The sequence below is a fragment of the Meleagris gallopavo genome, chromosome 2, assembly GCF_905368555.1.
Source record: "Meleagris gallopavo chromosome 2, MGAL_WU_HG_1.1, whole genome shotgun sequence".
NCBI lineage: Eukaryota > Metazoa > Chordata > Aves > Galliformes > Phasianidae > Meleagris > Meleagris gallopavo.
Window position 1 is genome coordinate 12,998,905 of NC_139405.1, and position 23,716 is coordinate 13,022,620.

Below are 23,716 nucleotides of genomic sequence, written 5' to 3' on the forward strand. Positions count from 1 at the left end.
GAGAAGGACGTCCTCACGTATATTCGCACGAGCCCCGTTCGAGATGGGAGAGGCGCTTCCGGTGTCTGTAAGGCTACTTCCTGCTGTCGGGGGTTTAAACGCGCAGGCGGCCTCGCGCGGCCCCCGGCTCTTGTTCTGGCCCGTGTCTTGGCCCGGCTTCCGGCGAGCTGCGGTGAGCGCTGGGCGATCGCGTCTTTTCTCCAACCCGGTTCCTCCCGCACCAGGGCGGCCGTTGCCCCGTCGGCCATTTGCGTCTGGAGGTTGTCAAGGAGGGACGTGTTAGTGGGTGAGGTGGGGGCTCCCGCCGGCACGGCCCTGCGGAGGCACCTCAGCCTGCTTTTGTGGGGCCGGTTCAGAGCCCGAATGTGCGTGCCTGGTTTTTCCTCGTCAGTGAGAGACTGAAGCGGCCGGGAGCGCTTGCTGTCTGATCTGTACCTTTGTAGTTCTTAAAACCAATATTTTGATATAAAATCAAAGTACTTGTAATTGTCGCTTCCTATGCACACGTTGGTATGTGCTTCTCCGTGAGAATTCGTGTGAGCGGCTCTTCGTATTCTTTATAAGAGCAGTGAGTTCACTTCATGATGCCCTTGTAGTTTCTGAGGCTCAAGGGCACAGAAATAAGGCAGGCAGGCTGAGCTGCTGTCCCGGGCAGCCTGGAGTGCTACCAGAAGCATAGCGGCTTGTTCAGCCTGCAGGCTAAAAGCTGATGCTCTCTGAGGAGCCCCTTGAGTTATTCTTGTTAACTGAGCAGGAGAAATGGTGTATTTGAAACTGCTTTATGTGTTGACTTAGCCTTTAATTATTTGCTGCCTGAGGTGGTAACGTATCAGGGAAACGTCACAAAGCTTTAACACTTAGTGTGCCAAAACTTGAAGCAACGTAGTGATTAACAGATCAAGATGTCTGAATTGAGGTTACTTTTAAAACCTTTCTTTTCCTGGATATGTCGTAAAGTAAAGCTGTCCTTTGTCATGCTGTTGTAATCGTTTGCTGCACTGTAATTAAGGATGTTTACATTTGAGCTTTGTGCTGTTAGAAGAGGAAAGAGAATTTCTGAAATATATTTTAATTATTTTTGTCTAGATACATAAATGCCAGTTTATGATGAACCTCAGAACCTTATGGAAGGACTACAAAGTTCTGATTGTTATGGGAATTAGTCTTGGCCTGGTGCACTGGTCATGGTTCCACATCAAGTCCAGTCCACTTTTCCAAGTGGAGACAAAGGAGATTATTCCAGAACCTGGGATTGTGACATATGTAATGCAAAGTGATCGCAAAAATAAGGAAGAATAACATTCTGGCTATGTTTTAGGTAAGCTTCCTAATCAGTTGTGCCTACACCTTTGAGGCAGGAGATGTGTCCGTTAAATCACTTCTCTAGAAAATGCAGTATTGGTGCTCCAGTGTTAGTCTTCCAGAGTTTTATTCTTTTGTGGATGACTTAACCTGACTTTTTTTTTTTTAAGATGTGTGTAAATTCTCAAACTGTTTATCAGTCCTGTATTAGTGGGATTAATTATGTGATGCTGTTACGGGTTTTCAAAGTTATTTTGAAACAAACCCCAATCACTTTTCAAGGCAACAGTCAAGCTTCTGCATCTGATTTGGTGTGTAATAGTATCCTTTCCAGGTTCAAAACTGGTCAGAATTATGACTTCACATAGTATAATGCATTGTGTTGTTAATAGTGTTACGGTACAAAATAATGGTAAGTCTGAGAGTCTAATGAGAATAGTCTCTGTAGACATTAAGATATATAGATGTAAGTAATGCATCTTTACATTCTGAAATATTTAAGAGCTAATTAAGTGTATGCTGTATAAACTGAAGTAAGAAACCCTTCTTGCAGAGGCAGAGACAGAAGTTGTTTAAATGTGCTAAGATCTTTGTTTCTGAAGTGGCTGCATGGGAAGCAGTGCTGAATATTTCACTTTTTTGTTCTTTGTTTAAAAACAGCTTAGCATCACTAATCTGACACTTCCATACCATTTGGTGTATTTTGTAGAGCTATGCTACCTATCAACCTATATGTAAAACAGCATAAAACCTAGAGGTTAGAAGTGAAAGTAGTAATAAAAATTTATAATTTATGTACTGTATACCTCTATATAATGTGGTGGGTTTTTTTTTCCAATTAAATATCATACTGTAGTTTTTGTCCATATGTGAAGTTTTTCTGGGGAAAAAAAATAAGCATTTAAAGCTGTGTGATACTGGTGTAAGATCATGCTAGTATACCTAATAATCTTGTTTTTATTGTAGGTATAATTAACTTTGAAACATCACCTGTGAGTATTGTCAGAAGAGAAGATGAGGAAAGCTAGCTGGAGTAAAAAGAACTTCCTGCTTGTGGCAGGACTGTCACTTATAGGTGTCCATCTTGGAACGATGCTTGTAAACTTTGTTGCAAAAAAATCTGCTCGATCACATTCAGAAACTAAGAGAGATGATCATCGTGAATGAAGTAGCTTACAGCTGTCACTATCAATTTCACAGTGGGATTTAAGCTTCATTTTGAGATGGCTGGTGTGCAGAATCAAATGTACTTAGCATATTATTTACACTTAAAATAGTAATCTTTGTCAGCAAAGAATAAAAATGTACTGCTTTGAAGTGCTGTGAATTCTAGATCCAAGTAAGAATGAAATCACTTGTTTAACAGAATTAAAATCTAATTTTGAAAATGTCTCGCCTTGAAGCTAAAAAGCCTTCATTATTTACTAGTGAACCTTTAACTACTGTTAGTCAGCCACTGTCTCTGTTAATTGCAATATTAAAATCTTGCTATGGGCCTGCTGGTAGACTTAAACAGCTCCATAATGGTGTGGGAGGCTACGTTTGTCTAACTTCACAATCTTCTGCCATACTTGGTCGTCTTTCTGTCAGTCACCCTGTATTAAAGGTTTTGACAGCTTCTGTACAGAACCATGCGTCCCGCTTCAGTGACTGTGGCTTATTTACTGCCATTCTTTGCTGTAGTTTGATTGAAAGCTTTAAAAACCTAAATATTGCATCTTGCACTGTCATAAAAGTAAGCAAACATCTTTTGAGTTTGTGTACTGACTACCTCAAGTCTGAGGCCTGTGCTTGCCGAGTGTCTGTGGATTTTAGTAATCTTGAGACTCTTCTTTGTTTGGTACGTAGCATATTAATAAGTAAACCTGCTTGCATGCTTAATAAAACAGAGGTTGATTATCTCACTGTGCTAATTGTGAAGGCTTTCATGTTTACTGTTCCATGCCATCCTGAAGCTAAGCCTGTTCTAGGAAAATGTATAACGGTACCTGTGAAAGGTAGAAGAGTTCTGGATTCTGCAGTTATTCCTGGACTGTTGATAGAAGCACCAGAAATTCAATTTGCAAAACTGTTTTCTGTCAAAAGAACTTGCTCTGACACTGTCAAGGTAGCAGTTTTCTGTGTGTCCATGTCAGGAGACCTCTTTGACCCAGAAGAAGGAACAGTAACAGTCCACCACAGAGTTTCTTTAGAAATGTCAGAGCTGGATCAATTGCTTAATGTAGGAAAGCAGTTGGTTAATGATGAAGTTGGCCTTGTAGTCTGCCAGAAAGTTATCCATCCATCATTAAAACAGTATCTGAAAGATAACCATGTTGTTGCTGTGGACAGGGCTGGGCTATCAGTGATGGAACCCCTGAGTCAAGTGACAGGTAATGTGTTGTTTTTTGTTTTTGTTTTTTTGTATACAAAATAGTTACCCTTGCTGCTAGTCTCATAATGAAAACCTTTCTAGATTGATGTCATTGTGGAGCAGGAATTCTCCTGTTTCTGTCTTTATCCTACCATAGCAGCAGAGCAAGTGTTTCAGACTAGACAGTGCTCCTTTTCATTCTAAAAGCAATTCCATAAGAGTTTGCTCTTGTACTGGCTTGGCTGCAATGATCTACTGCACAAATGATCACTGATTGTTCTATGAGAAGTATGTAATTGTAGCAACTATTTGCACATGTCAATTATTTTCAAACTCTTATCTAATGAGAATGATAAAATTACTTTTTATCTTGAGCTAAGTCTTACACTTTGAAAACATGCTGGTTTCTGCTTGAGATTGTCTGTGTAGACTCAAATGTTAATTATTGTAGAGCATCCAATATTTAAAAAGCCTGAAGGAAAAAGGTTGATGCTTTGTGAAATGCAGTAGATGACTACTCTGTGATGACAGTAATGCATGTTCTGTTATTTTTTTTTTAAATTGGACAGGTTCAAAGCCTATAGCTTCCATATACTCACTGTCTCCCAGTTGTTATGGCAGTTTGAAGGAAGTGTGTGCCAAGAGTTTTGCCTCCAAACATTTTGTGCATCTAATTCCTAATGACACGGTTGTTTGCAGCTTGATACTCTGTAACAGAAATGAAACAACTTGGGATGAGCTGAAGGTAAGCAAATTTTGAAACTTCTATTGTGATGCTTTCAGTGAAAAAATTAGAATAATGAGAAATACAAATACAGTAGGTTTTTTTACCAGTAAGCTTTGGTACCTAAATGGAGCTTAGTTGAGTTTAGGAAACTTCAAGAAAGCATTTAGAAACTCCTTCATTTCCAGACCTTAAAAATCCTTGGAGTGCTTGTTTGTTTAATGTTTCTTGTTCAGAAACAAGTGGTTTTCACCTATTCTTGAAGTCAGTGCTAGGTAGATGTTTTCATTCTCAATGGCTTATGGGAGCATAAATAAATTGCCCAGGAAAAGGTCAGCAGCATTGCCTGCAGTGGCAGAGAAGTGTAATTTTTTTATTGAATAGTTACTCTAAAACTGGTGTTGATACAGGTCACCTTTTTGTAAGTCAGTTTTACAAAAAAAGAGTGAAATACACCTTTCATTTTTATTTCAACACTTATAGTGTGTGGATGAATAATGACATTTCTTACTCAGTAAATGTGGCTTTGGAAGCCACTCAACATGTTTATATTGACATTTCAATTTATGAAGTCAGTATCGGAAATTACTAAAAACTTTATTCCAGTTTGCTGTGTTTTTTTTTTTTAATTTGGTGAAATCCTATTACATTGTTTGTAATGAAAAATTCTCATGGTTTTCAGCGTGTTTGTGAGACTGCGGAGCATGTTTTGCAGTTAACACTCAAGGAACCCTTGGCGTTGTTAGGAGGTGGTTGTACTGAAACACATTTGGCTTCATACCTCAGACAAAAGGTATGTAAGAGAAAGGGTATTTTAAAGCTGTTTAATAAACTTAGTAGTCAAGAATTTCACAATTTCTGTTACAGTTAGTATATTTGTCACTTGTTCTATTGCATGTTTGTCTGAATTCATAAAACAAAGGTGTCTTTGAAGCACTTCATTAATGGCATCTTTCAGAATTTCATTAATATTGCACTTGTAATTGTTTCTTTAGGTATCTGTAGTGTTTAAGTATTATGATAAAAATGTGTAGACTTTAGCTGAATGATAATCGTGCAGGACTCAGCTTTGACAAGTCTAGAAGCTTTTCCTATTGAAATAATGAGCAAACTAAGAATTTTTCTGTTGACTGTGAACTCTTTAAAAAAAAAAAAAAAAAATTCGTATGTTTGACTAAAGCCATTTCTCTAAATCCACCATTCTAATTGTTTTCTTTTTTCTTTAAAGATTTGCTGTCTGTCCACTAGCAGTTTTAAAGATGTGGATTGTTCTCAGACACAATACCAGTTGATTGCTGACGCGTTTTGTCACTCATTGGAGTCTGTAGCTTGTTCTCTGAGTCATGATGATGGAGAAATTCTCACTGATACGGTTTATGGACACTGTTGGCTTGTTCCATCAGGATTTCCTTCGGTCTCTAATTGGTCAGATTTACTTTTGAAATGTGGCTGTGGAATAAACAGTAGCACAAAGGATCTCAGCTGGAGACATTTGCGACCATTCTTTGGCTCTTCTCCTATAGAGAGCTGCCCAAAACAGCCTTCAGTAAAGGTTGCTGACTTTATGACACTGGATTGCTTTGCTGCAAAGTATAATGGCCTGCAAGTAGCTGTCGAGACAGCCAATTTGATTTTGGATCTCTCATGCATAATTGAAGATCAAAATTAGCTCTGTGATGTGAATTGTGTTGTGCAGTCATATTACTCTGCTTTCAATTAAGAATCTATAACATATTAAGGTACTTGGGAATGGTTGGGTATGGACAACAGACAGAAATTAAGTCAAATAGTTGGCTAGTAAGTATTCATCTAATTGTTCATCTGCAGACATAGCATTTTCAAACGTTGAATGTGTTAGAAACTGCTAAATGGTTAACCATGTATTCTGTGAAGCACCAATTAGTATATTCAAAAGAACAAATGATTCTTCAAAAATTTTCTAAGAAACTCAACTGTTCTCCAGAAAATAGTGCTGAAGCCTGGTGGTCTTCCTGTACAATGCAGGGTGTTGGATGTTTCTGTCAAGACTATGGCCTCTTCAGAGGAATGGGGGAAACTGATTGACTTACTGAGAAAATATGGGTTAGAATTTACGTAGCCTTAGAAAGGCTTTACGCGTTCAGACAGACTTTGTATTGTGGCAAGGCATTATCACTGTTCTATGGTTTTAAGTAAAAAGAGAATATCTTCCTTCTTTTTTTATTCTGTTTTCTTCTCCTTCTGTTTTCAGTCACAGGGAACAAATATTCATGACATGCCTTTCTAGAAAACAGAATTACTTATAGCCTGCTTATTTTTCCTGATTTAATATATGTACTGAAAATAAACAGTGACATTGTCTTGTATAACTCAGTTTTGAAAGGTGTAATTAAAAGCAAATATTTCCAGGCCTCTTGTACAGACTTCTTCTCATTTTTATGAACATTTTATTACTGGGGGAGAGGAAGTTAAATTTATTTCTTTTCTTGATCTGAAATGATTACTTCAGTGCTATAAAGGCATCCTTTGGGAATTTGTTACAGGAGTTATTCATATCTTGATCTTCCAATATACTATGAAAAATATGAAAGCATAAGGAATAATGAAGCTAAATGATTGTGTATACCCAAAGGCACTGTCTTAGTAAGTTTTGTCTCCCAGAGTGGTTGAAAAGGATAAATAAGCAGCTAGCATGGCTTCCTATGGGCAGTTCAGTCTCAATTCTCATTTGTGCTTCTATCTTCCTGTACCTGTAGAGGTTTAGTGTTACTACGTTTAAACAACCAATTTAATATGATTTCTTCTCACTTTGGTATTTCAGTTTCTGTTAAGTATTGAAAACTTTCAAGTAAGACCTGAAAATGCAGAGTAATTTAGTCACCTTTGTTTTTATATTACTGCATCCTATTTTCAAGTAGGATTCCATTAAACACTTGCATTCTTAACCAACATCAAAACACCAAAGAAAACTGCTCTTCAACAGTTCTGCTATAAAGAGGGCTGCTCCAAAAATGTTTCCTATTCTACTGCGTTGGTCCATGACATTAGAAGTGTGTGTTGATGGTATGGCAGTAGAGGTTGAAACTGCCCACCAATATTCCATTTATTCTCGTTGCTGTATGACAGGTAGCAGCAGAGGGGCAGTCTGACAGAATGGCATCTGACACGGAAGTGCTCATGGAGTAAAAGGGTGGTACTGAATTCCTCAGTGTGGAAGAAAATGCATCCACTGATACCCACTGCACAGTGAGGTGGTGGGTGGTGTGTTTCAGCAGTGGTGACAGCAACACTGGACGCCTCTTCTGGGGCAAACTTCTGTACAGCATGCAGGCTTTTCACTGCTGGTGAAAGCGCATAATGTTGGTGACTATTCAAAAATAATATTTTGTAGCTGAGAATGTGCTGTCAACTAGTGTGATTGTGCTTGTTGTACTTGCTGTAGTTTCCATGGAAATAAACAGGACACACTTATTTTGTAGCAACCTACATAAAAACAGATTTATTATTTCAGTTCAGGAAACTGAAGCTTACTCTATCAGTAGCACAACACAGATATTTCAAATGTGTCCAGGCATTTCTAGACTAACTAGCCATTATAGTTTTAGATCTCTCCCTGTAAGAGAAGAAAGTATTTATTGTTGCCAAAATTTGTAAGAAAAATATTGTGCTTCTTCCATAACAATAAATAGAGTATGTAAAAACAAATTAATTTACATTAAAACTGATCTTTAAACTTCTGCCATTAATTTGCTATGCTGAGTAGCAAAATGCAGTGTGTCACATTTTCAGCAGTGCCATGTGAAGTGAGTCATCTGACTGCTAAACTGCTCAGTCTCAGAGAAGTCAACATCTATGAGTCAGTGTCATAGCAAAAAATTTTTTAGACTGGATTGTATTTATTACTGTTCTGAAGATGCAGACGTGGTCCTTTCATTGCAAAGAGATGCCATCCATCGTACTTATAGTATGTAGGGACTAGCAGTACGAGAGAGCAGTTGCTGCTAATACATGACAATGTTTATTTAAATATTTTTAGTACTTTATTTCTACTTGTTTACCAGCAAGGATGAGCTTCACAGTACAAATAACTTTTTGGCCACTAGTACTATAGCCTTAATTTCTCAATTAAGAAATAACTTCACTTTTTGCTGATATATCTTGTCCTGGAAAAATTAGTCACACACATCCCCCCCATTTCTTCTTTATGCTGGAAGCAGTTGTGGTCACAGCCATGCATCTTTAGTAAAAACACCAATAAAACCAACGGCAGACCAGGTTCCAGCATTTGGCTGGCGGGCACTTTGTGCCATTCATACATAGAAATATCTCACAGGTATATGTCTTCTGTAGACTTCTACTTTTCATCTTACTACAAACATCTTTATTAAAAGTTGAACTTCCAAATCTGCTTGCTTGTGAGAATTGTTTGTTGAAGTTTCACCATGCATTGTGAAGGCCACAGCTGGGCACGGTCTGGTTTTGGCAGACTGCTGGTGTTCTATTTTGTTTTCTGTTCTGACAGATTAGTTCTCTTCAGGTTCACATTAAATACTAGCATCCTGCTGATACTATGAAATGTTTGCTAAGCAGCAGCATCCCACAATATCAACAGCTATCCTTTATCAGTAACTTTATTCATTTTTATAAACAGTTACATCTTTTACAAAAGCACCTCTTCTTCAACTTTACGAGCCATCCTTGGCATCTCCTCTCTTCAGGCTTATGTTATTGTTAGTCTTATCTGTTCCACCTGGGGAGGACTGGGTAGAGCAGGTGGGAGGTTGGGGCGGAATTAGTTTCACAGTCCATAGCTATGACTCAGCTCCCCTCTGAGTCACTGCTTCTGTGTGAGGCTAAGTAGGAACTTCTGCTGATAAATAGTGTACTCGAGGGTTATGACGGAATGATTTTCAGGGAATTGCAGTGACTATTGTAGTCACAGCTTTTGAAAGACTTTATGACTTTGAGAGGCTGAAGCAATACTGGTGTTGTGCCCTGATTTATGTGTGTTATTACCCTGCTCCTGTGCCGATGGATCTGTGGGGGTGGAACGGGGCTGGAGGTGGTGGCAGGATGGGAGGCAGAGGGGCCGATTTGGTGAGATCATCCTGAGGAGCACACTTTTGAAGGGAAAGCTGCCCTCTCGCTCTCCTGATAGGACCAAAGCAGGAAATATTCAGGGAACATTTGGACGTTGTGCTGAGGGATGTGGTTTAGTGAGAACTATTAATAGGTGGATGGTTGGACTGGATGATCTTGTAGGTCTTTTCCAACCTTTGTGATTCTGTGAATATGGTGCGTTTGCTTCTGGCTTGAGATAAGGTACCTCCTCCTCTTCCCTCGGGGCTGTTTCTCACCCTTTTCCCCTCGCGTTTGGCTGCCCGGTGCCGTTTTGTCTGTCCTTAAATCCACCCGCCCAGAGCGCGGGCCGTCGCACCCCCTGGAAGCAGCCAGAACTTTCTGGAGCCAGCAGGGGGCAGGGGCACCTCCAGAGCCCCACTGCCTGCAGCTCCTCTGAAATACCTCAGAGTGCGTTCATCTTGTGAGTCCTGCTTCGTTTGCTGTTGAAGAATGTGGAAAAAATGCTGATTTTAAAGAAACTTGCAAGGAGAAGAGCCAACGTTTGTAAATTGTTTGTGCAGAGGGCGCTTCGGGAAGTGTGTGTGCTGCTCTGAGATGGCGCCCAGGCAGCTGGGCTGGCTTAGGCAAGGCAACATAGGGCAAAGAGAACCCTAGCTTCACTGGTTTTGGAGGCTTCCCACACAAAAGTATGCTTGTTGGTGGCTGTTATTGAAGGCAGACATGGTACCTGTAGAGAAATGAGAACTGGAAATGTGGTTAGTGACTGAGGAGCTTCCTGAGCAAGAAGCTGGCTGGAAGGGAGAATTTCTCTGAGAAGGGGGAATCCTATGGGAACTGCTGGGTGTGGGGCTGTGGTTGCATTCTGTAGGGAAAACCCCCCACACCTACAAAGTTCTGGTTTAAGCACAGTTGGAAGATCCAAGAGCGTGCACGAGGCAGCAAGAGGATCAATTCCTGCCCTTCTGATAGCGCCTGAGTACTGCAACCCGTGATGCAACTCAAAAAAGTGAGTTTGTTTTCTCTGCATATTATTGTTTTCTGTCACGTTATTTCCATTTTATGCAGGTAAGCAATTATTGCCCTTGCAGCAAATAAAGGCAGGAGAAATTCTTTGCTTGGTTTTACATACCATGTCTCTGGCCTCCTGTTCTTCAGTTATGTTAGGACTCACACGAAAAAAGGAAAAATATTTTGAAATTGTACCTAAATTTAAGTGTTTACAATCCTGATCCCAGAAAGCATCTCCTGAAACTCTCCTTGTATTGCTCCAACATGATGAATTTCTGTGAGCAGTGTTACAGTTATTTCTTTCCTTTATATTTCGCCTAGACATGTTCGGTAAGCCAGGTATGGAGCTGTTTTATTGTGATACTTTGCTTGTAAGCATGAATTTGAGCAGAAAACTGGGTGTTTTTTTCAGTATCATGTAGAGGCAGTGAAGAAATGCTGGGTCTAGCCACTTAGATGTGCTAATGTTCTCCAGCTGGGAGCATTTCTAATTGAAAGTTGATCTCAGCCGAAACATGATTAATCAGGCAGTAGATAAGACAGAGAACAATGTCCCTGCTGCCTCCTTTCTTCGAAAATAAAGCAGTCTTATGTGTGTCAGCAATGAGAATTACATAATGCAAAATGCTAAGGAAGTGGAATAGTTAAGGTCTGTGTTGAGCAGTCCAACGCACTTCTTTATTGCTGTGGCCAGAACTTCCAAATAATATATTAGTATCTAAGGCAAAAGAGTGGAGAAATTAGCTTGGAGTTTTCAAAATGAAAATTGTTGCGTGAACTCTTCCTTTGAGTACTGAAATATTATATAATCAAGTAAAGAAAACTATGCATTTGATGTCATTTTAAATGTAAAATCTCTTCAAGGATTTCATGTATCAGCATTTAACAGAATAGCAACATTTTGAAAGGAAGATAAGTGAATGCATTTGTGTCCTGCTTTTAGGAGTTAATATCCGTGGCATCTATTTAATCAAAATGGCTGCTAAATGAAGAATCTTGTTTCTAAAGCTGCATGTAAAACAGCAGATGTCACTCCAGTCTTTCAGTATGTAGGCCAGAGAAGGATTTGTTCCTACACAAGAATAAATACGTGTAATATTACTATTTACAGTTAGTGTAGTGTATGTTAAGAAATAGCTATTATATATTACAGAATTTCTGAGGTTAGCCATGAATAGCTGCTGTATGCATGTAATAGAGAAGCACTCGGTGTCTCGACTGTCTCCATTTGGATCTTTGTGTGTTGGCATGGTGTGGAAACAATTTATAAACTTATCTGGGCATTGAGGAGCAATACATACCTTTCTCTAATGTATCATTTGTGTTTGAAGGTAACGGTGTTGTCTGTTAACTGAGGAAAAATATGCAGTTGTATGGCCGAATTTGTTCGTATTTTGTAATCTATTTTGCTATGGGATACAAAGACACCAGAGTAGAAAGTGGAAAGCATTATACTTGTTTAAAAAATGCGGGATAAAGTCACAGGGGAATATATCTATTAAATCTAGTTCCTGAATTGCTCTTAGATTTGAGGGGGAGAGAAGAGGGGGACGTTTCCCAGTATTAAAATATATTTCCAGGAAAATAGATGTGGCATTGTTTTTAAAATTTGAAATAATATAGCTACACATGATTGTGTTTTAAGAAAATTGTCCTTAATGATCCCATGTTGTTACAGAGGCAAAAGCTTAGTGACTGTAGATCTCTGTGGCATTACACAAAAGTGTAAATTTTTTGTGTGTGGACCGGTGAGTTCAATTCTCAATTATTAGTTTTTCTCCTGAGATTTGGATCTTAGTAATATCAAAAGTTCTCCTGTTTTAAAAGCTTTGTAAACTTATATTTACTGGAGAAGAGATAATATATATAGAATTTTATTTTTGTTACTAGTTTTTTATACTTTACATAATTGATTTTTCCCACCCACCTTTAAACTCTCATTTTTTGAATCTTAGTTGGGAAAGGGTGGGATGAAAAGGTCTCAGAAATCTTCTCGCTTTTCTGTTTTCCTTTTAAAATGAAACCTTAAGTATAACATTAAGTGATTTCATTAAAATAATAATAATAATGACTTCTGGGTGTAAGACACTTTCTGGGGAAAAACTTAGCAGGTGCTTCTTTCTGGTTCTGTCAAGCAGTAGCTGCTAATTTTGGACTTATCATGGTAGAATTGCATAATCTAGAGAGAAGTGTTTACGTGAAGTGGATGAAAAACGAGGCGTAATGTTTGATCGAGCTTTGCTAGCAGTAGTTCTGCCTCTGAGGTAAAGCAGAGATGAGTTTACATTTTGCTGACAGACATTGTGCCTCAGGCTTTGTGTAGTGAAGGATGTTGCAGATTGTTAACTTTCTAACAAGTTAATATTAGCCTCTCTTGAGCAAGCCTATCAACTTCAGAAAAACAGCTTTTATTATTAGGAAATAGGAGTTTATTTGCCTCTTTATTTGCCTTGATGATTTGGTTGTACATAGAAGTTGTTGCAAGGTGCCAGGAAGGTAATATTAGAGGTTTCAAAGTGAAAATGCAAATCTGTTCTAGAAGTCATACATTTCTTTATCTGCTTTGAGACCTCATGATGAGGCTGCCTTCAATTCGTCACTGGCTTGCGGTTGCTCAAATTGCAAGTTTTTTTTATTTATCTGTAGTTCTGTTTCCAGATGGAGAATATTTGTCTACCTGAATGATGACTAGACATGGTGAGTGGCAAACCCAGCAGTAATTGTAAGGCACAAAATCAATTCCACAGCTGTAATAAATATGATTTTAGAAACAGCCAAGAAATGTGGAGGAGCAAGTGGATTTGGAGCCACAGGCCAAAAGATTATTTCTGTACATGGAGGGGAAAAAATCACACAATTTTATCATAATTGTGTAGAATGGTTCCCCAAATAGAAAATTGGATTGGTATTTCCAGATAATAAAGACATAAAATAGCTTATACAGCAAATGCACTATGGTCTTTAGTGTGCACTTAGTGGAAACAAAGCCTTGACAGAAAATCGCTACATTGAATATCTAATATAGTGAGTTTCAACTTTATTTATTAAAGATCAAACTACATACAGTGTACTTGTCACTTGCATTCGACAATGTTTAATAGAGAATGTGTAAATTCCATTCAAATACTTGCTTAGAGTACGTTAGAGGAAAAAAGAGGAAAAAATAATTTGTCCTACCCAGAAATCTGACTACCAGTAGAAGTCGGCTGAATACGGTGTTTACCTTTGTGTAAGAAGAATCAATGAGATAGGAACTTTCTTCTGTAAGGGGATATTCAGAAGCTGAAACTGTCCTTCAAGCTCTTCCGGTAGGATCCTTAGAAGCAGTGTGATAGTAAATTGAGTTTAGGAAATTATCTTAACAGAATGTTTTTGGTGTGATGAATTTGAAGACAGTGATAATTCTGTGTGGTTCTGACTAAATAGTCGGAGTCTGTGTTCTCTGTGTAGAACTCGATGGGGAACTTGGAGGTTTTGTGTGAGGGGTGGTTGTCTACCAAAGGGATTCCACTTCAGCCAGAAGATATGTGCATGAGCTGCTGTGTTCCCAGAGCTCTCATGTACTCTCACTGGTTTCTCTTGGCCTTGAAGAATGCGATGGGAGGATATTATCATAGTGCTTTGGAGTCAGTTTAGCTTGCAACAACTGGAGTTGCTGAGATTCTGGCCTTTTGCAATTCAAAAACACTGGCATGTTAACATTTGTCAAAAAGTGGTTTGTTTTTGTTTTTTTTTCTTTTTAAATGGGAGAAGTTACAGTGACTTCTATGGTAAGGAAATCTGGAAAACTGCTTTTATTCCTTTTCTTAAAAAAAAAAAAGCAAAACAAAACAAACAACAACAACAAAAAAACCAGATCAGTAAAGGAGGACTTTTATCTGTTCTTTGTCCTGAGAGTGTGGAAAAGTCTGTCACAGAGAATTTGATCTGTGGCTTGACTCATTTTGAGTACAGAAGGCAGAAAGCAAAATACAGACAAAAAAGATGATCCCTGTCCTTAAAAGCTGTGACTGAGGATGAAACAAAGTAAGCATTGTCTCAGATGAGATAAAAATCCATATTGACAATTATCTTTGTTCTATATAGGGGCCTGTAAGTGTCTGGGGAAGAATGGCAAGAATTTTGCTGCTGTTCTGTTAGCTTCTAGCAATCAGCAATATAAGGACTTTTGGGGCAGGCTGCCAGTTTTAATAGACAATGTTAGAGCTATTTCCCAGTTATGCCTAAAAGTGTGTTTCTTTAGGTATGGCCTTATTTTTGTTCTCTTAAAAAATATACGTATAAAGGGATAAAACAAGCAGGAGCTCAAATGAGGTATCAGTTTTGCCAGTGAGCACATCTAGGGCTGAGACTTGTGCTGGTTCTAAGATTGGTACCCAAAAAATCATGATGAAAATACTTAAATGACATTCATTTTATTTAAAAACAAGAAAATCTTGTCAGCGCTTGAAGTAAAGGGTAGAATGAGGCTTATTTTGTTAGATAATCATTAGGACAGAGCAAGGGTAGAAAAATGCAGCTTCTGGATAAATTGGAAGATGAAGCCCAACATAAGATACTGTAGATCACACCTTGTGTGGGAAGAAGTGGTCCTTTGTCTCATGAGTCCCAAACTCAGATTTTGTCTACAGAGGGTCCAGGGTTTTCTGTTTTCTATCCACATCTTTATGAATTAAAGAACAGGAGGTTGTTTGATCTGGACACGTGGGATTTTTCTGTTCAATACCACAGTTGGAGAACTATGTATGAAGTTAATACTGAAGTTTACTTGGCATTACAGGTTGAAACCTCTAAGATACCCTGCTCTTCTAGGGGACAAGTTCTGGCAAATTATTAGACGAGGGAAACAACTGCAAAAGAGAAAATCTGTGTGTTTTGCTGAATTGGTCTGGCATAACTATACAAAGATAAGACTATCCTCTGCTTTTGCAAATTTTCTTCCCTCTTCTGTTCATAGACTTTAACACTTTTGTCAGCTGCAGATGGGCAATAAGTGAAGGATAGAGAAAATGGCAAGAGTCCAATCCTTCCAAGACCAATCCAGTTTTAGAAAAAATGAAGAAACCAAATGAAGATTTGGTTGCTATGATAAGGCTGTCATCAATTAGTCTGGCTTGCTGCACTGCTTTCATGGGACTGAGCTCAGGCTGCTTTATTGAGGCAGACAAACCCTACTCCCAGTCCTTTGGTCTGATTTGCATAAAATGATTGTGAAATTTGGAACGACGGTGGAGTGGGGTTGCAAATGTGCAGCTTTTGGTACTGGGCATAGCATTAGAGCAGCTCAGTCCTCAGGAGTAATCCTCATGCACCCCAGTATCTCAGTGAAACTGTGCAGCATTGCTTATATTGACTCACAAAACTGGAAATTAAAATTCCTGACATCCATGGCAAATCTTTTAAAGAACAAAATGTTGAACTTGGACTCCAGTTCTAGCTTATGACTAGGAATAATAAGAGCAAAGATTTACAACCCCCTAGCAGTCTGGTCTGCCTGTGTTCTTTCATTGCTGAACTGGAACATTTTAACCCTCTGCTTTTTAATATGAATCAGTGGCAACTGACACTGAAACAGATAAAATGAGAATTTCAGCAGCTAATTTGTAGATGCTTTGGTTCAGGTCAATCAGCTGGGGATGCTAACATTGGCCTCTACACCAGGTCTGCTCACCAGACCGGTACCTGTAGGCCACTGCCCATGCCAGCAGTCAGTTGTCCTTTCTCTTTTCCATTATCTCCTGTGGGATACACAGTGGTTTGGGCTTTCTGTTTCGCTGGTGGTTGGGTTTTTTTGTTTGTGTAAATGAATGGATCATATTAGAGGAGAATAGCCTCCACACTGGAAGTAACACTGGGGAACATGACGTGGTGACCAAAGATTGTTCTTATAAAAAGGAACTAGAACCAACAGCAATGGGAAAAGTTTAAAGTCAGTTTTAAGCCAAAAGTAATTGTGCTTTGTAATGATCTGCACTGATACGCAGCCATTAGCTATCTGTGTGGTATACAGTTCTTTAAGGATGAGCTAGTCTGGGTAAAGAAAGATAAAAACTGGATTTTAATTTATTTATTTATGCATTTACTATTTACTTTACTATTTACTTTTACTGTTTATTTAGACCGATGTTTATAAGCATTTTCTGAATAAACACTTGTGTTTAGAAGGGACTGTTGATGCTGTGTGTTTTCACAAATCTAGTATCAAACAATTTCTGGTGGGTGAAAAGCACTTTACAAAATACCTTCATTTTTTTCTTGTTTTCTCTTTATAGTGGGTAGAAGCAAAGTAAGATATCATATATAGTATATCTGGATGCTGCTACCTTTCTAGAAAACATCTCTTTGCTATGTTTTTTTTAAAGTAGAAAAGGTAGAGGTCAAGATAGGTTTGAATTGCCCATTTTACCAGTGTGTCCAAGATGAATGCTAATCGCACTTTCCCAAACGACTGTGATGTGAATTCCTGTTTTTTCCCCTAAATCAATCTAGTCTGTAGCTTTGCGATGCTGGGCACTACTTCTGTCTCTGGAATAGAATAGTTCAAGTTGGACGGGAAATATGTAGGTTGCTCCAAAAGTAATGCCTACTATTTATTTCCATGGAAACTACAACAGATAGTGTTGCCGCTGAGCAGCATCTCACTACATGGCATCACGGTGGCTCAAGCAAATCCTTCTCATATAACCCATAACTTGTCCTGCTTTTTAAATTGATCCTTCAATTCTTGAAAAAAGTCTGGGGTTACTTCAGTACGTACTTTTTACTGTGGTACAATGTGTAAGTTTGTATATTTATGTCAAAGCAAATAGGTGGTCCTGAGCTGTAAGCCCTATTAAGATATCTCACAAATTATCCTGACCTCCTGTATTTCATAGGTAGACTGACACTGTGATTCTGTAGTCACCAGCAATGCCCCAAAGGACAGGAGCTCCAAAGGGTGCCAAGCATTTTTTTTCTAAAGGAAAGCCAGCATTCAGATTTTTGTCCTAATCACTTACAAGCTGTTTACAGTGAAAACCAGCAGTCATCACTGAAAATTGTCATCTTGTGGTAAGTTTGTGGGTTTGTGACTCCTTCGCATCCACTCTGTGCTTCTGTGACTCAACAGCCCTTCTGTGGCTATTACTTGTGTTTTGGCAGTTCCCATCTAGGCAGTTTGTTTGACTTTCATGCAGGGTACTCAATGTGAGCTCTGAGTGGAGGGGAGCTGAGGAAACTCTGCACAGGCTACTGCTTGTCTTGAGCTGCCTATGCTGAGAGGTGTTGCCTGATAAGTGCTTAGGTTAGCACAGTCTTAAAGTAACAGGAGAACTAAGCAGCAGTTAGATTTGGCACTGCTTTCTGCTACTCTTGGTCTATGTTTACTCAGGCTTTCTATGTATTCCCAGCCTCATTGCTTGCTGACAAGCTTTTTCTCAGTTCTTATAGCTAGCTGGCCAAGACAAGAGAGAATTTTCTCTGGAAAAAAATAAGCATTGCTACACTCTACTTTCTTGCATGCTTTCTCTTACTCACTTCTGATTTGCCAGTGGACCCATGGTGTCCCATCTCTGTAGCTTATTCAGCGCTTAAGTGTTTTCTGTACCAGTGTTGCATTAGCAGAATTTATTGGCACAAAAGGAAAAATGACTTCATGTTTTACATGCATATCTCATTCCACCTGCTTGGTAATTGAATATGGGAATTTTGAAGGCAGAATTGATAGAGGCCAACTATTCAGCCAGCTTTCAGAATTTGATGCTATAAAACATAATCTGGTTGATAAAAGAAAGCATTCTCAGTAATGAAGTGTTTTCTGTTACTGAAGAATTCTTGTCATGAAAATACAGCAGTTTCGCACAGAGAGAAGAAAAAAGTAAAATAAATTATCAGAACCTTTTTGTTTTAGTATTGCAGAGCAAATTGATGTTTAATGCGACGGCAAATGTAGATAAAATGATCATTAACTAAACTTGTTTCACTGCAGGAACTTGATTGAATCCATTTGAGAGTAGTGCTTTGTGATAGCTCTCCTTTTCAGTTGGTGTTTTAAGTTAAAATAGAATGAAACGTGTCTCAATCACCCAAGGATATGATGAAAATAGGATGACTGCAGGGGTTTTTGAGGGAAAGAACCGGTACTCTGCAGTTTCAGGGTAATCTGAGATGCCTTTGAAAGGGGTTCATTAAATTAAAGGTTACTCAATAAGGTTGATTGTTACATGGCTGCCTTAAGTTAATGTATTGAAGTTAGAAGGGTTTTACAAAAAGATATTTCGTAGATATATACAAAATTAATAGAAAATCTTGGCATTATTCTGTTTAGAAGTCAAGTGAGACATTTGTGGGGAAATGAATTATATAGGAATAGAAGGAATAGAGATTTCAGTGGAACTGTCATAGTTTGGCAGTTCACGGGACTACTTGATGTGCATAGTCCAGAGATTTTCTTCTGGCTGCTATACATAGAGACCCCAACATTTCTTGATTCTTGTGCCTGGGAATACAAACTCACAGATAATCACAGGATTTCTGACAGGTTATTTGCTGGAGAAAAGTTGTTGAGTTGTCCAGAATGTTTATGCTAAAACTGGTTACCTGTGTCACTTTGGCTCTGTATCCAAATAAATCTAAGCTTTTTAGATAATAGAAACATTTTTCAGTGTATTTAAGAAAATATTTTTAGCATGGGGATGTGAACAGTTAACACTAAAGAAATTGTAAAAACTTTGAACTGTACATTGTATGTAACCTCGGGGTCTATTATAAGATGATACACAGAAATGAAGACAACTTTACTGAAAAGCAAAGAGCCTTTACGCTAATGTTATGTGTGATTTATTGGTATAACCACAGCAGATGCTGGAGAACAAGACCGTCCCCAGATATTCTCAGCTAGATGCTGTAATGCCCCTGGTAGGGACATCATCTTTGCTGCCTGATATCCAGGTTACAATCCTTTGGTGGCATCGTGCCTTTTCTACTAGTACAATAAAGAAAAGCATAAACAATTTTTTTCCAAAGTATTCCTCTTTGTCAGTGACTTTGTGAATTTAGGCGCATATTTTAAAATCTTCGTTTCCTCTCTAAAGCAACAATACTGTTTTTTCTATATTTTCTTACTTCAATAGTTCCTATATCGAGTCCAAAGTCAGTGTCCTTTTACTTCTTGCATTATTCTCACTTTGTGAAAGTCATTCAGCAGTACAGAAGGCCTAAAAAAAACCTCGTAGAGCATTCTGAAGCTCTGATTCACTTCATCTCAGTAGTGGATTGACTATTATTAATCTGAGCTTTGTTCTGATCTCGATGTCCCTTGATCTTTTTAGGGAACTGCTTCAAATGACATATAGCCTTTCTGGATTCTCAGATGCCTATGGTGCGTGTGTATTGTTGCTCCTAGGAAGGCCTCTGCTGAATTGTCATAGTGGCAAATGCGGCAGAAGGTTGCTGGAAGAGTCTGATGGAATGACAGATGACGTGCAGGTGACTTTCATTGGATACATAGCGACCTTTAAGACAGTAAACAACTTTTCACGACTGTGCCTGTATAAAGTGGACTAGCAGAGGATCTCTGGACATGAGACTATCCTGAGATTTGGGATGGAGACCGAATGCTGAGCCTCTGAAGTTTATATCAGGAAATATGAGGATTTTTTGGGTTTGGATGAGAAATTGAACTTACGCTGAGAAACCAAGTAACTTTCTTTAAGAAAGCTCCCTTTTGTGGTCAAACAAAAAAAAACCTGCAGTTGCCGAACTGATCAGAACAGCCTGGTTGCTTAGGAGCAATGTGGATAGCAGCAAGTGGTGAACAGCCAAAGGAGTCTCAAAGAATTGATTCAGATTCTTTGAGTAAAGGGTTCTCTCTGTTTTAATGGCACTGCTTCTCCAGACCTGTTTCATCTTAAAGTAGTTCTGTCAGCTCACAGTGTCACTCAACTGCTTTCCTGAGAAATCATCTACTTGCAGCAGCCTTCCCAATTCTTGCTTTTATGTTTCTGTTCATGTGTACATACTACATGTTTAGTTTTTTGTTGTTGCTGGGCTTTTTGGTGTTTTTTTTTTTTTTTTTTTTTTTTTGTTAGAGCTCTTGTTGAGAGAGGGGGCCACCATGAAATGTTAACAATCTCAAGTATAAATTATCTCCACAAAAATCATATTAGTATTTTTTAATTTACTCAAAAATGACAATTTTTGGCACATCTGGACTTGTGAAGAAGGCCTAGCTTTTCCTCATGCATGTACTTGCTCAGCTAGTACAGATCTAGTGAGTTACTGTGTATACAACAGAACAAACGCACGCATCATACAGCCAGAAACCTGTCTCAAATAGCTGGTTTGGGGATAAACTGTAACCTAAATTTCAAAGTATTCATACATTCGTGCCCATTTACTGATAGTGAATGTTCTCTGGGGCTTTAGAGCTTGCGTAAACAACCTCTAAAACAGTTCCACCCTTAGGCTGCAGGAGTTTTACTGTCTGGTTAATTCTTTGTAAATCATGATGCTTGTGACCATTCGTTTTGTCTAGGAATACCAGAATACTTCTTTACTGCAGTGTTAAATAATCAGGGTGATTTATTTTGGCAGACAAATTTTTAACTCTTGAGATTTGTCTTGAAGCAGTAGATGTAGACATACTTGCTCTTTATGCAAAAAAAATTCTGTGAGCTTGGCTTCTTCCTACAGTAATAAACACTTAGAGTCCCTGCTTTCATTATTAAAAAAAAAAAAAAAAATACCATCTGCAGAGAGAAGCTTGAAAATATGAGTCTGAGAGTTTCCAATCTGACAGACTAGCTACAAAGATAATCTTTTGGTCTACCTTTTTCTGAAGGATGTGTAGGGATGGGGAGGACTTAAAGGTTTGACATGGCTAATATGGGTTATAAAAATGGGCTACTGTATGTAGTACAGGACTCCAGCAGAAAGTCATGATGAGTCAGGTTGCCTCATACAGGCATTTTGTCCCAGACATACATAAGGGTAGTGTTTCCTTTTCCCACTGATGTGCGTAGCGGGGCACACTTTCCTGTAGCACGGCTGTTCATTTCTGTTAGCCTCTATAGCTGCTGTGTGGGGTTTTCTTCTTCCCACATCTCTTGCTTTCCCCAGGTCTCACTTTCTGACTTTCCTGCACCCATCCCAGCTTGAGGACTGACCAAGCAACCTTTCTCCTTTCCTGTGGGCAGTGAGCACTGTTTTTCCTGGAAGGGTGAGCCATAGGAAGCCTCAGCACAGTCTGTTCTCCTCTGCTGTAGTGTTATGTAAGTAATGTACTCCTGAGACCTCTGCCATCTCGGCAGTGAGAGGACTAGCTGACTGATATGCAGCCAAAGCATTAATTGAGAGGTATAAGGGTAGCAAGAACCCTGCTGTTTTGGAGAGGTTGACAAATTCTCTTGTTATGTTGATGCTATCAGATAAGATCTTCATTTTTGTCAGGGTCTCATCAAGTAATAGCTGCATGGTAATTTATCTGGCAGTTTAAGAAGTAGATTGTCTCATAGTCTTTCACTTCTTCTTCTGGGCATGAGGAGATTAAAAATTGAAAAATGAAGTAGGAAAACAGCCAAATCTCAACTGTCCTCTATCAGTCCTTACTGCTTTTCTTCATCATCTGTGTAGAAAGGGGAGAAATCAAAACACAGGACGGGTACTAAATCCTGCAATGATTTTCATTTCCTTCTTGTTGTTGTTGTTGTTGTTGTGTGGTGTTGTTTTTTTTAATTTCTTTTGAGGGAGAAGTTGCTCATTGTTGAAAGCATAAATGGGTCATGTAGCTGCTGCATCTTAAAAATAAAATCATTGGCAGGCTTCCCTGCCTGCAATGTACTGTGCTGAATTTCAATGAAAATCCCCCAAATGTACAGATCTCACAGGCAGCTCAGAATGCTGCAATATAAAATGCTGCAGCATACATTTCTGGGCAACTTCTGTGCCATTACATTTGCTCGTTCATAAATCTTTTCTCAATCAAAGTACTATTATTTTTTTCAGACTAATATCTAGATTCTGAATTGAGCAGCATTAATAATACTCTCTATTTCCTCTTCCATGTCCATAATGAGTATGCCTGTTACTTTGAAAATATGAAATGCATTCTTGTGAAAACAGGCACTTTTAAAGGAAAAAATATATAAAAAATCCAGAACCTGTGGTTTGAAGGAGGGGAAAGAATCCTTTAAGAAGTTTATTTACTTATATTAACAGATAGATATAAGGATTTTGTCTTGCTCAAACTATTGGGTGTTCTTTTTTCTGTTTGACTTACCTTTTTTTTTTGCTTGTTTTCTTGGTTTTAGTGCTCCACATGTACTAAACCTATCACAGATGTGAGACAGCAGCACAGGGTTATTGCTGTTTAAGCAGCCTACTTAGGACATAAAATACTGTCTCATGCTGCTAGTTAGCCAGTAGCTCATTTCTTCCACGTTACACTACAGTTGTAGTACTGTGCTTGATTATGTGTGTAAACATATTGCAAAGTACACGTGATGAAGTCTAAATCAGCTGGGATGGATGAGCTTCTAGAGCCTCTCTTGGATTCTCCACTGATGTCTCTCATCAGCATAAAGAACAGACTGAACAAAGCAAGCACCAAGTCTTTTTATTCCTCCTTTCTTCCCACCAGCCTGAACTATTTTAGCAAAGTGATCCAGATGACTAGCAGTAGTAGCAAATTGTATATGAAGGAATAGAAGAATGATGTGTGTGTATGGCTGGCACTGGAGTTTGAATATCTCATCTAGTGGCTGAGTCTAAATGCTGAAAGAGCAGGAAGAGCAATGATTCTAGTGTGAGCCGCAGGTCTGTTTCCTAGTGGAAGGTCTGCGTTCCTTTTTTCTGGTGCATCTTTCTCCAGAAGGGCCTGAATCATTTTAGTACAATTCCCTAGAACCCTGAGACTGATACCTGGGATGCACACAACAGGATCTCTCCTTTCCTGCTGCTGGACGGTGCAGCAATATTATGAAAGGTGAAATGGGCATCTGACTCCTCTCCACTGACAACATATGCATTAAGATATTTTCATTCTGCATCTCAACCTGGGCACAGCCAGTGGCAGACCTAATGTGCAGGCTTTAGAGAAACTGGTAGCTGTGGTTTGGCAAGGTCTTTGAGCAGCTGCTCAGTAATGGAAACCTTGGTGTGATTCCTAGAAAAGCTGTCAGCAGAGGGGAAGGGCTTTTCTCTGAATGAATGCTTGAATCGCATGATTTTACCTTCCTTGACTGCACAGAGTATCCTTTGCTAGATTATCTAGTAAATGTAGAGAAATTATT

The 23,716-nt window shown here is 38.8% G+C and overlaps 3 protein-coding genes across 3 annotated transcripts; all 3 read left to right on the plus strand.

Moving 5' to 3' along the window:
- Positions 1 to 9: 9 nt before the first annotated feature.
- LOC146544868 (uncharacterized) lies at positions 10 to 2,693 on the plus strand. Its single transcript, XM_085218958.1, has 3 exons — positions 10 to 172; positions 1,087 to 1,318; positions 2,269 to 2,693. The coding sequence occupies exons 1-2, from the start codon at positions 44 to 46 to the stop codon at positions 1,297 to 1,299; spliced, it is 342 nt and encodes a 113-aa protein (XP_085075084.1). The 5' UTR covers positions 10 to 43; the 3' UTR covers positions 1,300 to 1,318; positions 2,269 to 2,693.
- Positions 2,317 to 2,693, plus strand: LOC146544869 (uncharacterized). The gene has a single exon (XM_085218959.1). The coding sequence runs from the start codon at positions 2,317 to 2,319 to the stop codon at positions 2,467 to 2,469; it is 153 nt and encodes a 50-aa protein (XP_085075085.1). The 3' UTR covers positions 2,470 to 2,693.
- MKKS (MKKS centrosomal shuttling protein) lies at positions 2,690 to 6,767 on the plus strand. The gene is made up of 4 exons (XM_019612610.3): positions 2,690 to 3,674; positions 4,225 to 4,400; positions 5,062 to 5,172; positions 5,608 to 6,767. The coding sequence occupies exons 1-4, from the start codon at positions 2,690 to 2,692 to the stop codon at positions 6,046 to 6,048; spliced, it is 1,713 nt and encodes a 570-aa protein (XP_019468155.2). The 3' UTR covers positions 6,049 to 6,767.
- Positions 6,768 to 23,716: the final 16,949 nt, after the last annotated feature.

Coding starts and splice junctions, on each gene's coding strand:
- LOC146544868 (XM_085218958.1), top strand. CDS start 44: ATGGGAGAGGCGCTTCCGGTGTCTGTAAGGCTACTTCCTGCTGTCGGG. Junction 173..1,086: donor CCGGCTTCCGGCGAGCTGCG/GTGAGCGCTGGG, acceptor ATTTTTGTCTAG/ATACATAAATGCCAGTTTAT.
- LOC146544869 (XM_085218959.1), top strand. CDS start 2,317: ATGAGGAAAGCTAGCTGGAGTAAAAAGAACTTCCTGCTTGTGGCAGGA.
- MKKS (XM_019612610.3), top strand. CDS start 2,690: ATGTCTCGCCTTGAAGCTAAAAAGCCTTCATTATTTACTAGTGAACCT. Junction 3,675..4,224: donor ACCCCTGAGTCAAGTGACAG/GTAATGTGTTGT, acceptor TAAATTGGACAG/GTTCAAAGCCTATAGCTTCC. Junction 5,173..5,607: donor CTTCATACCTCAGACAAAAG/GTATGTAAGAGA, acceptor TTTTCTTTAAAG/ATTTGCTGTCTGTCCACTAG.